The sequence below is a fragment of the Coptis chinensis genome, chromosome 1, assembly GCF_015680905.1.
Source record: "Coptis chinensis isolate HL-2020 chromosome 1, ASM1568090v1, whole genome shotgun sequence".
NCBI lineage: Eukaryota > Viridiplantae > Streptophyta > Magnoliopsida > Ranunculales > Ranunculaceae > Coptis > Coptis chinensis.
Window position 1 is genome coordinate 6,289,722 of NC_141456.1, and position 16,579 is coordinate 6,306,300.

General features: G+C 37.5%; 2 protein-coding genes and 1 pseudogene across 8 annotated transcripts; 1 reads left to right on the plus strand and 2 right to left on the minus strand.

Moving 5' to 3' along the window:
• Positions 1 to 169: 169 nt before the first annotated feature.
• Positions 170 to 8,903, minus strand: LOC147521688 (uncharacterized). 6 transcript variants are annotated; one of them, XR_015194383.1, is made up of 6 exons: positions 2,859 to 3,446; positions 2,197 to 2,288; positions 1,764 to 1,913; positions 801 to 932; positions 513 to 665; positions 170 to 338 (listed from the first exon to the last, which is right to left on the minus strand). XR_015194383.1 is itself a non-coding variant. In XM_086559074.1 (6 exons), the coding sequence occupies exons 1-4, from the start codon at positions 8,699 to 8,701 to the stop codon at positions 911 to 913; spliced, it is 327 nt and encodes a 108-aa protein (XP_086415200.1). In that variant the 5' UTR covers positions 8,702 to 8,903; the 3' UTR covers positions 170 to 338; positions 513 to 665; positions 801 to 910. The 6 variants fall into 6 exon arrangements, 3 of the variants coding, with proteins under 3 accessions (XP_086415200.1, XP_086415199.1, XP_086415193.1); XR_015194387.1 differs by having other exon boundaries at positions 2,824 to 3,446; XR_015194388.1 differs by lacking the exon at positions 2,859 to 3,446 and adding an exon at positions 2,369 to 2,795.
• A 914-nt stretch (positions 8,904 to 9,817) lies between these two features.
• Positions 9,818 to 13,461, plus strand: LOC147521689 (uncharacterized protein At1g32220, chloroplastic-like; annotated as a pseudogene). Its single transcript, XR_015206557.1, has 10 exons — positions 9,818 to 9,980; positions 10,056 to 10,164; positions 10,229 to 10,317; positions 10,723 to 10,778; positions 10,945 to 11,000; positions 11,431 to 11,524; positions 11,873 to 11,952; positions 12,046 to 12,088; positions 12,429 to 12,520; positions 13,160 to 13,461. The product of XR_015206557.1 is annotated as an uncharacterized protein At1g32220, chloroplastic-like (transcript).
• A 387-nt stretch (positions 13,462 to 13,848) lies between these two features.
• On the minus strand, positions 13,849 to 16,247 carry LOC147521690 (protein STRICTOSIDINE SYNTHASE-LIKE 10-like). Its single transcript, XM_086581006.1, has 3 exons — positions 15,932 to 16,247; positions 14,678 to 14,947; positions 13,849 to 14,541 (listed from the first exon to the last, which is right to left on the minus strand). Exons 1-3 carry the CDS (start codon positions 16,225 to 16,227, stop codon positions 13,995 to 13,997), a joined length of 1,113 nt encoding a protein of 370 aa, XP_086437132.1. The 5' UTR covers positions 16,228 to 16,247; the 3' UTR covers positions 13,849 to 13,994.
• Between the last annotated feature and the right edge of the window lie 332 nt (positions 16,248 to 16,579).

Sequence of the window (16,579 nt, forward strand, 5' to 3'; positions counted from 1 at the left end):
CATACGCCCGGCAGAGTGTCGGCAAACTGATTACTATCATTTAGCAGATTGAGTGCATCAAGAGAACCCTTGGCTTCCAAAAGACCATATGAACCATGACTACGCCCGATCTATCTCCTCATCCTGATCACCTGATTGATAACTTTGTGATAAATAGTTCTCCCGTCCAGGGTACTTCCTCAAGTTGAACTCTCTGCATCTGAATACAGGGATGCACCACCACAAGAAATAGTTGAAGCAGGGATATAATATCCAAATACCTGATAATTGCTATCTGTGCTATCAGATTCTTCAGAGCAAGAATCATAATGTCTTCCATTGTCAAAAGCCCAGTATCTCTGCAATAGAAGTGCAAATTGCACAGTTAGAAAGCAAAATAAAAGTATAAAAAATATATGGAGGAACAGTTAAAAGCGAGTAATACATATTGGATATAAATTTTTCACAATGTATCTATGTGAGTATCCTACTTCCTTTTTTCCTTGAACCAGTGAGTGCAACTTAGAGGTAACCTGTCCATATTTTGGTATTGAAAGAATGTATGTACTACAGCCAGCAGAATTTACTGAAGATCTACATTGTGATTGCACCAAGCTATTACAAATGCCTTTAACCATATCTTTGGGCATCGCTACCGTATAGGTAACAACATCAAAATCTGGAACCTACCAAAAGAACAGATTTCCCTTAACTTAGAGTGTTTTCATGTAAAAGTGGTAACAGAAATCATATCGAATACAAAATTAATCATCGAATACATAATTACTACTTCACACTGAACTTTTTGTAAAGGTTCTTACATTTAAATCTTTAGATCTGGCTTTCTTTGAGAGGTAACGAATACACAAACAAACTCTTCAGTAGTATCGTTTCTCAACAACATCTGACGGGGAGAAGAGATCGATACCAGTCAATCCCAAGACTTGGCAGATCTAAAGACGAGGAAAGGAGAAAAAGTTAGAAAAGACTTCAATTAATCACTGGAAGATTTTTAACATATATAAAAATGAGGTTAAATGGACCGTTTTGGCATTTTAGATTTCTCATTCTTCATTCCTTATAAGGTCGGTTAAGGAATGACTAATGAGATATTCAAGCTAAACTGGAACAATACAAAGTTAGAGTAAGAAAATCATTTCTTTTCCTCAATTTAGTCTATATAAAACATTGAAACCAATCGAACTCAAAGTACTGAAGTTTGTAACAAGTCAAAGAGTAGACTATACAAGCCATAGACAGAATAGCAAGGAGGATATTGTTATTCGCCACCATATTATGGTGGTCTATATGCGCTTGTTTTGCAGTAAAAAAACTTTACTGGAGAAAAAAGACTAGACCATGTTTGGTTCACCGGCAAAGACTAGACTTTCAAAGGATTAACAGTGTAAACAGACAGTACATATAATGAGGAGAGAGCCAAAACATCCGTCTTCTGCAGTTAAATACTGATTACAACTACGTCAATTAGATGCATGGGCCTATCAGGTCTTTAGATCTGTAACACAATATCCTTAAGTAAGTAGGGTTTTTCTTACTGATAATTAAGAGCTTCGATGATACAAAGTATTACAAGTACCTTTCACATATGCAAAGTGACTCAAATCAGTGAACAAAGAAGTTTAACCACATTTCTTAACAAAATATAACAAAAAGGTAAATTGGTGAATAAAGGAAAATGAACTTACAAACCCCTACCATTTTATTAAATAAATGATAATGAACTTACAAAAATAAATAATAAAAAGGAAAACAATGCATCCTACCTTGAGAAACGAGTGAACATTAGAGTAAGGCATGTACCTCCCAACACTCTTCCCAGATGCCCCACTGATTTAGAGAAAAATGCCTTTGAGGATCCAAGCTTCATAAACTTTGTCAAAAGCATTTTCCACATAACTTTAGACACTTCAAATCTATAAAAGAAATAAATGGTAAAACCATCAGCATACAGTCAACGGAAGATTTTGTGTTTCTGATATTTCTCTTTAATCCACTTTCCATAACAGATAAAGAAGAGTAGTCGTGAAGCGGATGCCGAACTGAACCAGTTGACTCTCCTGTTCACTTATCTAAACATTTATAACCTGCCTTTTCCAATATCTACTCTGTATAGAAGAAAGTTTTGTATAATCCTAACCTAAACAACAAACATAGTAGAAATGATAAAAACCACGAGAAAAGCATCCGAGAACTTACAACAATATTCCATCAGCGAGTAAATCAGTAACACTTATCTCTTCATCCAATCTTGTCTTCAGCACTTCTCCAAGCCATATTCTTGTTTGAGTCTGTATGATGCAGTGAACCAAACAGATTAGTAATGTCATAGGTGCACTGTAACAAAAGGCTAGTAATTGAATCAAATCACCAGAACCAATTTCTGAAGGAACAAATTCCCTTTACTATGATCACTGGATGCTATCTTAAGTTATAGCATTGAGCAAAGTGGCTGGCAAGGCAAGTTTGATTTCCGTGTCCTATTTTAGCAAGGAGCAGCAGTGTTGTACATAAAGTGATAAAGACATGTTATTGCATATGAATACTGCTCTATGATATAGTGCAAAAAGATATTTTTGACTCGAGGGAAACAAAGGGTACAAATGTACAATCATGATATGGTCTTCTTTGTAAGCTAAGGAGTTGTCCTTTTGACAACCAAAGGCCATTTTTGACAAGCAAAAACTAGATTCTCCTCTTCTATGTTTGATAAAATTTTCAGAAGAATATTAAGTTTTGTAACCACAAGGCACCAATACAAAGAGCTCATGCGTAAGGCACAGAGAAAGCAGCAGTGGCATATTGAGTTCTGGAGAAAGAATTAACCTTGCTTACTCTCCCGAGTAATGATTGAAAACTACCTTACAAGATTTCGCTAAAGAAGTACAGCCAATATATCCACAAATACTGTGCTTTATCTTCTTTACCGTCCTGTCTGAAGATACCCTTCTTCAGAGCAGAACTGCTTCTTGATCCATTAAATAACAAATCTTTGATTTTTTAATCAGGGAGCTAGTAATGTTTCAAAATTGATATGCTTCTAACTTTATATATACTTTGTCGCAGAAAATTAAAACCTCTAGATATTGAACTCTAGTTTCTTTAGATGCATAATTACTTCATGTCGGCGACTGCGTGCCACTTTCTTCCTATGTAATCTATAACGAATCAAGTTTCTAACATCAATAATAAACCAAGTCAACCAAAAAGGGAAGAACCCCTGCATACTCAAAAATTAAAAATTGTTTATAGGATTGTCCAATGAATATTAGCATTCTTTCATAGTATAGTTGTCCTAAACTATTCAATCCATGTATGATAATGGTTTCAATTGTTTTTTCCTTACATTTCTAGCTAGTGTCTACTAGAATTCATACAATTGACTTTGACAACAAGGTTGCATTACTTAATAAAATAGATTCATGTACATGCAAAGTGTTTATACAATAAGCAGCCTGGTATACTAAGGGGTTGTTTGTTTTTTTTGAATTCAGGCATTCAGAGCCTCTTAAACTTAAGTTTTAAGCATTCAGAAGTTCAAAACTTGTTTGTTTTTTTGAAGTAGTTTAAGCATTCAGTGGTACTTTTAGCATTCAAAGATTCAAAGACCAAAATTTGAATCTTTCAAATTCTAATACTTGAAACAAGAAAGTCTCTTCTTGCCTTTTCTTAAGAACCCATCTACTTTCCTACCTTGATTTTTATGGCTTCAAAATAAGTTCTTCAAAATTTGATGTTGGCGTCACGGGTTTTTTCATTTTTTTGGGTGAATGATATCCACTTTGTTAAAAATAGAATTACATATATATATATTCGAAAATAAACAAAATATGAAAAATAAACTGTTAAAATATATTTGTGAAAGCATATTTTAAATAAATTTATTTATCATTTATTTTTCGATAATCCATCTCTTCTCCTCAAATATAATATATATTTTGTTTAACAAGAAATCAAGTTAGTGTTTAAAATAGATAGCATGAGTAAAATTGTCCGAATGATTTATATTGAGCCTTCAGAGCCAGGTTATTCTAACAGAAAACAAACATGTTTTTTAGAATTCAGCAATCAGCATTTAGCATTCAGAGAATGAGTCATTCAGCATTCAGCATTCAGCATTCATAGGCTCAGAAAAACAAACGACCCCTAAGTTAATTAATCTCTAGTTTATCATTATTTTTCTTGTTTACGAAACTCTTCCACAATCAAATTATTAAGACACCAAAGACTTAAAAAAACATAATAACAATCTTACTGCGTGTGAACCAAGCACTTCACAGTTATGATCTAGTCAACACTGATCTTTGCTAAATTTTGTGAACTAATAAGACCCAAGTTTTGATTGAATCAGTAATTACCAGTTCATGTATATATAACTTAAAATACATTAAAAAGAGAGAATAAAAAAAACAGCAAGTTTGAGAAATGAAAAGAAATATTGTGCAAGCCTGCAAGAAGACATCATCGAGTTGACGAAAGCTTGCCTCAGCAAAAAACGGGTAGGAAGTATTGGCTTGAAGTCTATATGAACCTCTTTTAAGTGTACGTGTCATCAGTACGTGCAAATATTACAAGAAGAAGAAGCAGTACGTGCAAATATTTCGCGCCAAACTTACTCCACAGGCATGGCAAGTTCTACTTCCTCGTTTTCAAGAAGAGAGAAAGAAATAAGAGTCAAGACGGAGGGTTTGTTGGAGTTATCCCTCACATGAGGAGAGAAACAGAGTTGGAGATAAACGGAGCAAATTCGGCTTCGTCGAGGCGGCGCCAGCGCGCTCGGACTCCGTCACGTTAGCGCAACCCGCTCGGACTCGATGCGTTAGCGCCAGCGCCCGAGTCTAATTCGTGGGCCTCGCCACGGTAGAATCATGAGAAATTTGGTTTTTGAAAAAAAAAAACCAAAATCAAGGTTTTGGAAAACCGAACCTAACCAAGTCAGAAGGATTGGAATCCAGACTAAAACAAAGAGAGAAACCCAATCTTGAAAGCTATCAAGATTGAGAAATAACATTTACAGAGATACAACCCTGTAAAGAGATAAGAGTGATCTAGTAAGGTGAGAGACTGAAAATGAGAGATTGTAATCTTCCTTCCCACTTTATAAAGAACTAGCTCTTGTGGAAGTAGGCATCATTGGCCGAACCACGGTAAATCTTTGTGTTGTGGTTTGTTTTTACTGCTTTATATTATTATCTGTTGTTAATAGTTGTTTAGCGAGTTGGGCATGTTAGTATAGGTTGTAGTTGATATTTAGATTTTGTCCGGAGTTGAATTGTGTTCATATACAAGTTATCTGTGTAGTGGGGGAATCGATTGGTATTGGTATAATCCCCAACAAGTGGTATCAGAGCCTTGGTTAGAATAGCCTAGGGTGTTATCCGAATCTTGGGTGAAGAAGGTTTGAGCTGAAATTCGAGAGAAGATTTGAGGTTAAATAACTTGTAGAGATGGACCATTCGGTAAACACTCGCATGATGAGTCCGAATAGGAAGAACTACACCATCCGGAAAGCCAAGATGGAAGACTTGCTATAATCGCAAGGACTTGGCACTTCCCATTGAGAATGAGGGAGTAAAACCGAGAAAAAGGCCCGATGAAATTTTGGGTGGAAAAAGCTTGACGTAAAGCGATTGGATACATTCGACAGTGGATTGATGGCGGTGTCTTTCACCATGTGTCCTTAAAAGAGATTACGACTCGATGCGTGGAAGAAACTTCGAAGACACTGTATGAGAGGAAGTCGGTGGAAACAAAGTGCTAGTCGTTAAGAAGTTTGCGAACCACGAAGTACCAAGAAGGTTCTTCAATGTTTGAGCATCTTAATGAAGTACTGAGAATATCATCAATCGGATGCATTTGATGAAGATCAATTTGGGAGACGAAGTTGAGGCTTTGTTTCTATTAGGCTCTACCCGAAAAGTTGGGAGACATTAGCGGTTTCTCTACATGGAGCGACCCAAGGATGGAATTGTTACCATGGAGATGGCTACCACGTCTTTGTTGAATGAGGAGACTAGAAAGGAGTACAAGAAGCGGTTCCTCTCACTCGGAGATCCTTTCACAGAGAAACGGGGAGAGGTCGAAACGTAAAACCATCTCGTTCTAGAGGTGATGGCGAATAAATCTAGGGGTGAAGCTAGAACTCCTAAGGCGGAGAGGCAATGTTACTATTGTGCCACCAAAGGCCACTTCGGATATGAGTGCGAACAACGAAGAGGGATGAGAAGAATAGCGTGTACATGAAGACATGGTGCGGAGGAAGGCGGAAACACAAGCAGAGATACTACCGCACTAGTCGGCGACCTAAGTGGGAATTGTGTCGATTGTGGTGTGTCTTGCCATCTTAGTACCTCATGTCGGGATATCTGAGTGGGTGATAGATGGGGAGCATCCTATCACGTCCACAATCGCGACGGGGATTCTTCACTACCTACTACCGTGGTGAATACGGTGAAGTAAGGATGGGTAACGATGAAGCGTCTCAAAGATTATAGGCATTGGAGATGTTCATGTAGAAACCAATGTCGGCTACACCTTGACACTCAAGGATGTAAGACATGTCCCCCGACATACGGCTAAGCCTAATTTAATTTGGGAAATTAGATGACGATGGCTTTGTAAACTCGTTTGGTAGCGGGGTATGGAAACCGGCGAGAGGTTCCATTGTAGCGCGAGGAGGAAAGAAAACTTGCTCTCTTTACAAAAACACAGGCTAGTTTGTGTAAAAAGCGTTTAATCGTGGCGAAGAAGCTTCATCGAACGTGGCACAAGAGACCGTGTCACATGGGCATAAAATGGATGGAAGTTCTTGCTAAGCAAAAGGCCGTGCGGACATTAAAGGTACACATTTAGATACATGTACTCACTATTTGGTAGGAAAGCAACACGGGGTGTCTTTCCAAAGATTCCAATCTCCACGAAAGGACAATCGCCCTGAACTAGTGCATACGCACTTATGTGGTCCTATGAGAGTAAAGTCCCACCGGGGAGCCGTACTTCTTGACATTCATTGATGATCGTCAAGAAAGATATGGGCCTATAGTCGAAGACCAAGGATGAAGTACTTGGCGTGTTTGAGAAATTCCACAAACATGGTGGAAAGAGAGATGGGAAGTTGTTGAAATGTATTCGCCGGATAATGAGGGTGAAAGTACATTGGGCCATTTGAAGAGTATTGCCCGAGTCATGGGATTCGTCATGAAGCGGACCGTTCTCAAGACACCATGAACAAAATGGAATAGCAGAGAGAATGAACCGCACTACCATTGTAGAGAGGATGAGATGCATGCTATCTCACTCTAAGCTACCTAAAAGCTCTTTGGGTAGAAGCAATGCGTCTGGTAGTGCATGTGATCAACCTGTCGCCGCAAAGCCTCACGAATAGTGATTATCCGAGAGAGTATATGGTCGGCGGAGATGTTGATTATGGATACTTGAGGTATTTGGGTGCGGGGGCATTTTGTGCATATTAGAAGGATGAGAGATCCAAGCTTGATGACAAAGCCCAGCGATTGCATTTTTCCGGGTTATGGAGATGAAAAGTTTGGTTACAAACTCTATGATCCGATTAACAAGAAGGTAATCCGAAGTCGAGATATTATGTTCTTAGAAGACCAAACCATAGCAGACTTTGAGGAGGGTGAGAAGCTACAAGCTTTCACCAATGATCTTGTTGATTCAGAACCAGAAGTTCCTATTGTGGAACGTGCAGAAGGCATTGAGAATGCAGAGAACCATGAGTTTGAAGCTCATGATGAGAATCCTATTGCTCATGATGGAATAGAACCTATTGGTATAGAAGATACAGATGAGATGCATGAACCACCACCAGAGCAAGCAGAAGTGCAACCTCCTGAGGCACCAGCAGATGGGGCAAGGAGGTCTGACAGAGGGAGACTAGCTTCAACCAGGTATCCACCACATACGTACGTGCTACTATCGGATGGTGGAGAACCTATGTACTATCAAGAGGCACTTGAAGGTACAGACAAAGAAAAGTGGTTGAAGGCCATGCATGACGAGATGGATTCTTTGCATAAGAATCACACTTATGAGTTAGTTGAGAAACCCACAGGGAGAAAAGTTCTCAAGAATAAGTGGATATCATAGTTCGGGATTTCGGAATTCTCGGAATTCCGGTAAATCTAAAAACCGAAATCCAGTAAATTTCGACCCTATAGAATTCGGAATTTCGAATTCTTTCTGAATTTTAATTATTTCGACACTATATTTAAATTTTCGATTTTTTGAAAAACCGAAATTCCGAGCGGAATTCCGAAGTTTCGTTCGGAATCACGAACTATGGTGGATATACAAAGTCAAGCATGAGGAGAACAATCCTCACCCAAGGCATAAAGCTCGCCTTGTTGTGAAGGGATTCGGTCAAAGGAAAGGGATTGACTTTGATGAGATCTTCTCTCCTGTAGTGAAGATGACTTCTATCCGGGTGGTATTGTGTTGTGGTTTGCTTTTACTGTTTTACATTATTATCTGTTGTTAATAGTTGTTTAGCGAGTTGGGCATGTTAGTATAGGTTGTAGTTGATATTTAGATTTTGTCCGGAATTGAATTGTGTTCATATACAAGTTATCTGTGTAGTGGGGGAATCGATTGGTATTGGTATAATCCCCAACAGGGTTACCCCGTTTGCCCACAGTCGAATCCGAGAGGAGACTAAGCACACATGTCGCTTTGAGACTGGCATTGGGACGAGAATCTAGATGTTTCCCACGAGTCGATGCGCTAGGAGGTAGTATTGACAACCTCTTTTCCCAACTGGACAACGTATGTATGCTCCAAATGCAACACTACGTCTCTAGACCCGTCCTAAAATTGTCGAGGATCTATGACGCACCTTGAGTGTCCTCATAAACTAATTGGTCTTAGTATTGCACCAAGGACGTTCCTACCTGATAGTCCAAAGACCCCATCTCTCCCTTATATAGTCAATAAGTATTTTCCACTATAGCATAAATGGGACACAGATCTAGGTGTGAACCTCTCCCAGATAACTCCTAAATTAGACGTTCCACTATTCTATTTGGTCTGACATGTGATATTTGGATAGGTTTAAACTTTTAATTTGGCATATATATAAGTTCACTGATTTATACTAGTATACTGCTATGCAGTGGGGCGTGAGTGGAGAGGGAGAGAAATGAAGAGGAGAGACGAGGAATGAGGACGGATAGACAGAAACCAACCAAATGAATTTTTGTCCGCATAGCCCACTCGCCCATAACGTTCGCTCCGCTCAATTGATAAAGGTATCTCCAATGGAGGGTGTAAACCGTATAAAGTGTAAAATTTACACTCCAAATATCAAAAAACTCTTTTCAATTGAGGTGGTATACCGTAGATAATAGAGTATTAGTTGATAGAAGAAGTGGGAAATTCCTCATCCCGCTATCAGTTGATAAATAGCTCGAGCAACACTTTAACCAACGTCCGAACAAAAAAAAATTTGGACGTCACTTTAAGTAACGTCCCTTTCTAATTCTAAAATAATTTTTTAACTCGAACGTCACTTTAAGTGACGTTCTAGTTTAAATTAAAGAGATACATCATTTTAAATGACGTCCGAATTTAAAATCTAATTTTTTTTACACTTCTCCATAGGAGAGTACATAATATAGATATTTATAAGCTATACAATAGTATCTAATTACACCTAGAGTTGTAAAATCCTAATAACACGAAGGTGGAGGTGTTATTTTACACCCCCCATTGGACATGCTCTAAAACGCCGGGGTGTAAACAACGAAACGTGATGATATAAGTACGAAGAGACCCCTAGAAAAGTTGAACAGCAATCGCATTTAAAGAAGTTGAGGCACGTGTGAACCACAAATACGAAGAGACTTGTGAGTCGGTCAGTCCTACGTTCCATTTGTTTGAACCATCGCATAAAAAAGAAAGAAAGAAAGAAAGAAAGAAATGAAGACAAGCATGTCACGGTTGATTCACTCACTCCCAAAACTCTAGTAAGCAATGTGAAACTTTTTCCCTTCTTTTTCATATTTTATCATTTAATATATATTTTCTCTATGATGAAACAGTGCGGCAGGTTTATCTAGAAACGGTAGATTACTATCTACCACGGTTGATCAGGCATTTAAAGTTGAGGAAGCAGAAACTGTAAATGTCCCACCACCTCCATCAGATAAGGTATTATTATTCACTTCCTCATTTTTACCTACTATTATTATTTTTTTTTTTTTTTTTTTTTTAGTTGCTTGTTTTGGGTGGAAATGGATTTGTTGGTTCACATGTTTGCAAACAAGCTCTCGACCGTGGTTTATCAGTTGCTAGTCTCAGCAGGTACTTTTCCCCTTATCAACTAACTGGATACAAACCAAATTTAATTAATCTTGGAATTCCAGTTATGATAGACTTTAAATATACGACCTCTTTTGATGAGACAACTTTCATATCCCGAAAGAGACTTTCTTTTGTAGCTAGCCAATGTTTTCCACTATAAAAAGCATACGTCTGTTAGCGTCTTACCTTAATTTAGTAAGCATCTTGGAGGAAGTAGGCTGTCCTCGTAATAAAGTGGGAGGGAAGCGGTAGTCTGTTTTAGGAGGGTTAACGTTCTTAGGTGAGAAGAACTTTTCATACTGAAAATTGCTAGACAAATATTGGAGCAGAGAAGAGACCTTTATGATGAAGATTTTTAATCAATTAATGTCAACCTTGTTTCATTTCATATGTTGTTTCTTTCAGGTCCGGAAGGTCATCCATAAAGGACTCTTGGGCTAGCAATGTGGATTGGCATCAAGGTTATCTTTCACTATCTTTTGACTTTTGTTTTCATTTTGGTTTGCTTTTGTATTATTTTTCATCTGCCTCACTTGTCAAAAAAATAAAAAATAAAAAATCTGCTGCATTTGTTAAGAAATTCTAGTTATTGTAATGTTTTTTGTTCTACTCTCTTTTTTTTTTCAGGAAACCTGCTGATGCCTGATTCGTTACAAGATGCAATGAAGGGGGTGACCTTTGTGGTATGTCATCCTTTATCCAAAACTTTGCATCTTTGATTCAACTTTCATAACGTGCAATAGCCATCTAATCCAATAGATTTGGTAGTTCTTGTTATCATTCTCACTACTACTACTATTTGATAATAATACTTGCATTAATGACATTATTATTACGATTATTGGTATATTAAATGTTCATGATCTTTAATTTTTTTGATGAAAAAAATAAATTAAGAAATCAGTTTTGCATATCTATTTCATAACATATGATTTTTACTTCCATGTCACAAGAATGGGGAGGTGGAGTTGACATGGAAGTAATGTGTCACTCGATCTAGATGTAATATGTTATCGAAGGAATACGTATATCTTTCATACTCTTATTTTTCTTCTTACTATTTTTTCCCTTAATGTTTGGTTCTTCTTCTTTTATATCTCTTTTTTTCCGCAGATATCTTGTGTTGGAGGTTTTGGATCAAACTCTCAAATGTATAAAATCAATGGGACTGCAAACATCAATGCCATCAGAGCTGCTGCAGAACATGGTAAGGAATCATACTTGTTAGTATTTTCTTAGCTATTATCAATTAATTAAAAGAAAATGTGACAAATGGAGTAGAACTAAGGCATAATTTTCAAATAAAGTTAGGCTCAATTGGTCTTGTTTTCTTTTTATTTAAAAAACGTAAGATAATTGCTGGGTAAACCAAGTATGACCTTCTGGTCTGGATTTGGTGGTTCAACCTACCCCAACTTGTCAGTTTTGTATAAAGTTCTTCAGTGAAATGCTCAACTATGAAGAACCATCGTCCATCTTATTTGCCATTTCCCTTGATAATCTGATTTTTCCATGTAAAACAAATTGCTGAAAGTTTCTTTGTTTCTCCATGCAGGCGTAAAGCGATTTGTATATGTATCTGCTGCTGACTTTGGGTTGGTGAATTATTTACTCCAAGGTTATTATGAGGGAAAGGTACTTTTGTGCAATAGTTATCATACAAGATAAAAATGTTGCTTCTCACTTTTTCTACGTCAATTGATTAACCTCTAAATTGTTATGATGCAGAGAGCTGCTGAGACAGAATTATTCACTAGATTCCCCTATGGAGGTCAGCCTTCTAACTGTTAGTGATTTTCTATTTGGTGACGTTGGGAGACTATTTACCAAGCCAGTGAACTGGACGTTGGATTTTGGATTCTCTGAAATACATTAATGTTTTTTGCCTATTTTTCTTCTGTGAAAGTTATTGTCACTTGGATATAGGTGAAAATACATATGTTGAAATTGTGGTCATCTTTGTGACCGTAGCAAAGGCAACCGTTAGACCTATACATGTCATCCTTACCCCTATGGACATTCCCATACATTACTTGAGATCCACATACTTAAAAGCTTTACTGAAATGAACAATATTAAAGTGGTGAACCTATCAAACCTTTCCTTTTCAGGTGTTATTCTTAGGCCAGGTTTTATACATGGTACACGCCAGGTGGGGAGCATGAAGGTACCTTTAGGTATTATCGGGGCACCAATGGAGATGGTAAGGTTTCTCTTCTTCGCTAGTAATTACTGTATACTTCTACTAAGAGGCTCTTTCTCCTACTAACTATGGTTTACAACCATGTTGTTATTATTCTTAACGTTAATCTTCATCCTGTTTATTTAGTCCTTGGTATGAGGTCTCTCAGCTATTGAAATTGTCAGGTTGGAGTCTCAAAAACCCAAAACAACATTGCAACCACCTAACCACTTAGGCTGCATTTCTTTAATAAACTGAATATCATAGCCGTTTTTTCAATTGGAATCTAGTAGACACGTATTCAACATTTCAACTCCACTTGTAGGTAGACCTGGTTGAACAAGATATTAATAATTATAATTATGGAATTTGTCTTTCTGGTGCTGTTTCCAGTCACGTTTTACCGTTGCATCTTTGCATATATTTAGAACACAGTACATTGTGTAACGTTGTATCTTCGAAAATCTGGAAACAGCTTATGAATTCAGCATAACCACATGCAACCAGGCCAAGGCTGTGCGTTGAGGGATTTTGGCTTCCAACATGTCCTAATTTCTTTACGTTGCTAGGAAGACATATTAAAGCACTGTCTTTAAACATTCAATTCTCAATGCTGTCATTCTTTTTCGCTAGTAACACCTCTATACAATATCACCACAGGTTCTCCAACATGCAAAACCACTTAACCGAAGTTCCACTTGTTGGTCCACTGTTTACGCCTCCTGTCAGTGTGACTGCAGTTCGCGAAGGTTGCTGTTAGAGCTGCTACAGATCCCGTATTTCCTCCTGGCATCATGGACGTGTATGGTATACTTCGCCATAGCCAGTGAATTTTGAATCCACTTTTCGAATTTTTTTTCGTTCTTCCAATATAGCATATGCTGAGATTAGAGAGATCTTTTCCGAATCTGTTTTTTCTTTTATTTTACGAAATAAGATGTGTATGTATGCGTTATTGATAATTTTTAGATCGACAACCTGCAAAGTATGTTGACGGAGTATTATAGAGTTAGACTTAAACAAAGAGACTGTCAACAAGGGGGAAACGAACAACACTTGGGAAAGAAAAAAAAAAACAGAGGAGACCCAAAAAGAATGTTAATAAGTTTTTCTGACAATTAAGAAATGTCTGAAAGGATTTTGTTTGGTCCTTTTGAGCTCCTGTACAGATTGGTTGGAATGAATTGAAATGAAGATAAAACGGTTCTGTTACTTTAATGAAGTTATTATATCTCAATAAGGAGCCTCCATTGTAGAATTTGTAACTTCAAACATGTCGATTTTTTTTTTGTTTGAGAGTAGGTTTCAAGTAGTTTGGTTAGACCTTGACGTCATGAGTTCATGGATGAAGAAGATTGGTTTTTGCATACAAGAGTATTATACCCCTTACGATGATGTGCTTACAGATGTTAATGATAAGAGCATAAACATCAAATGTGAACCTTGGCATATTCTACTAATTAAGGTAATCAATCAGATTATCTTAATGAAGATATTAAATTGTTGAGAAGCTAACATATGGCATAACAACAGATCCTATCCATAATGTCCCATTGTTTTCGTCCACTTCACTGACTGATTCTAGATTCCTTCCATTGTTGCTTCTCAATGCCTCGACAACCTTACCTTTGTCATCAAGTCGAGCCGCCACCGTATCATCCATAGAAAATGTCATTGTCGTACTGATGGTATCTGATTGGGCCGTCGTTTGTGGATTTGAATCAATGGACTTTGCAAGCCTTCCTCTTCCATTGTTGAGTGCAACCCAGTATTCTCCCTTAGAATTTCTCTTGATATTATCAGGGTGGCCTGAGAGTTGCGAGAATACGTCACTAGTTCTCGCCTTGGGACCTTGAAGCCAATACCTCAGAATTCGACTCCTTGTGGTCTCTGCAACAAGAATGTAAGTATTGTCTTTGCTTAGAGCCACTCCATTTGCCATTTTGAGACCTCTTAGTAAAACTGTCACCTCTCCATTTTGAGGGTTGTACTTCATTAATCTTCCTGTATTATCACCACTTAGCAGTAATAACAGGTATGCCCTGCAAGAATTTGACGAAGCTATTAAGGCTAGTAAACCTCGTGGCTCATATATAGATAAAATACTGCAGTGGCTTAGTTAATCTACAAAAACACATAAAAGAAAAGGCAAGACATGCTTAAAGGAACCGGGGTTACCATCTTTGGAACCAAATGCTACTATCTGTGAAATAAACTAAGCCGTTTTCCTGATCGATATCAACAGCATTGGTGAACCAAAAGCGAACACCTTCTGCACTAGTCGCAAGTGGTGTCGCTACCCCACCTCTGGGCCCAACCTTTAAAAGCCCAAAATAGGCATCTGCTATGTATAGCTCGCATGTCTTCTTATTGAATTGCAAGCCCAGTGGCCTCCCGCATACATGTTCGAGTGTGGGGTTATTTGAGCCATCACAGATTTCCCTCCGCCTGTCACATGATCATACCAACTCAACAGATTAAGACAGACATATGTATGGTCTTCAAAAGTCGAAATTACTAGAATAGACTCATTAACTGTTCAATAAGAGTGAATAATCATGTGTATTCACGATTTGAAATTATTTTGAGATTTTGTGAGATGTAAATTTGCAAATTACAACACACAGGCCTACAAAACATAGCAGCAACTGTGTTTTATTCTATACCACAAAACCTATTTTGTGAAACCGACGTGCCAGTTCAACCTGTGTTGGAGGGTTCACACCATTCCTTCTCGGTGTATTTACTCATTGTCAGTACTTTGACCTACAAACTTTAGACGACCTTCTAGACAAGCTTAAGACCTGTGTAATCTGCTACCTCTCATGTCAAGATTGTTAGATGGAAAATAGTTAATGAATCATCTTTAAAAAATAAAAAACATCGACACTCCTGTGTGTTTGTGTGTGTCATATCTTTTTTTTTTATAATAATATTGCAATTATATATATACGATCTGCGACTATAAAAATATCAACCAAGAGTCCAAAAGTTGTTTTCTCAAAAGTCATCAACCACGCACTGACTCTTCTGCGTGTTTGTGTGTGTCAAAGCCTCAAAGGGATTCTGATAAGTGATATCTCCCTTGTCATCAATGTTTTTTGTTTCGCAAATCTACATTTCTCTACATGAACCATAATAGTTCGTTTTTGGTTTGGCAGTCGATCTACATTACATGATAACCATAATAGTTGTTAAGATTGTGAAGATAAATGAATATGGTACACCTTACGAATACTCAGTAAAAGTGAGTACATACATAAATAGCTAGTCAGCAGTTTAAAGTGATGCATGCAGAACCACTAGCAGTTTTTTTTTTTCGATAATCACAAGCAGCTTTATATATAGAAGTACATATATGAACCAAAATATCTGGTAGCTAAAGAGCCTAAGACAATCAAAATGTGATGTAGTTAAGGCCTGCATGCATACCTATTTTGAGAAGTGACGGCAAATTCAGTCCAACCATGGCTTTGACCTTGCCACTTTAAAATACGACCATCTGATATACCAGTATATGGACCTTCCCCATTGCAATCAAAGGCAAAACTTTCAGGTCCAACTCCAGATTTAAGTTGGAGCCTTTGGTAGCTTTTAACTTTGTTATCATTTTCTCCTACTTGTGTATAGAGTGTGAAAGAAGGAAAAAAAAGATGGCAGAAGAAAAATATGCCAAGAAGGGAAGTTGGCGTTATGGAATAAGTGGGGGCAATCAGCTTGAAAGCCATAGCTATTGATTTGGAATGGAAAAACATAGAGAGAACTAGACTTCTTGTACTGAATAGTGTATTCAAGAAATTCTCACCAGTCATTACTATAGTAGTTGTGAGTTTAAAATCCATATTCAATGGCCGGTAAGTCGTACTCTTGATTATTTCACACACAAGCAGCCAACTGGAGCTATTGAATGCTATATTAAGAAATAAACCAGTAGCTAGAAGCAAGCCTAGCTAGAATGTAACTGCTATATTCAAGTATTCAACTATATATGAATAAACATTTCTGTGCCATCTAAAACATGCAGTGGTTTAGTCGTGTAGTGTACCCGTTTTAGGAACATACATGCATGTATTTGTCAAT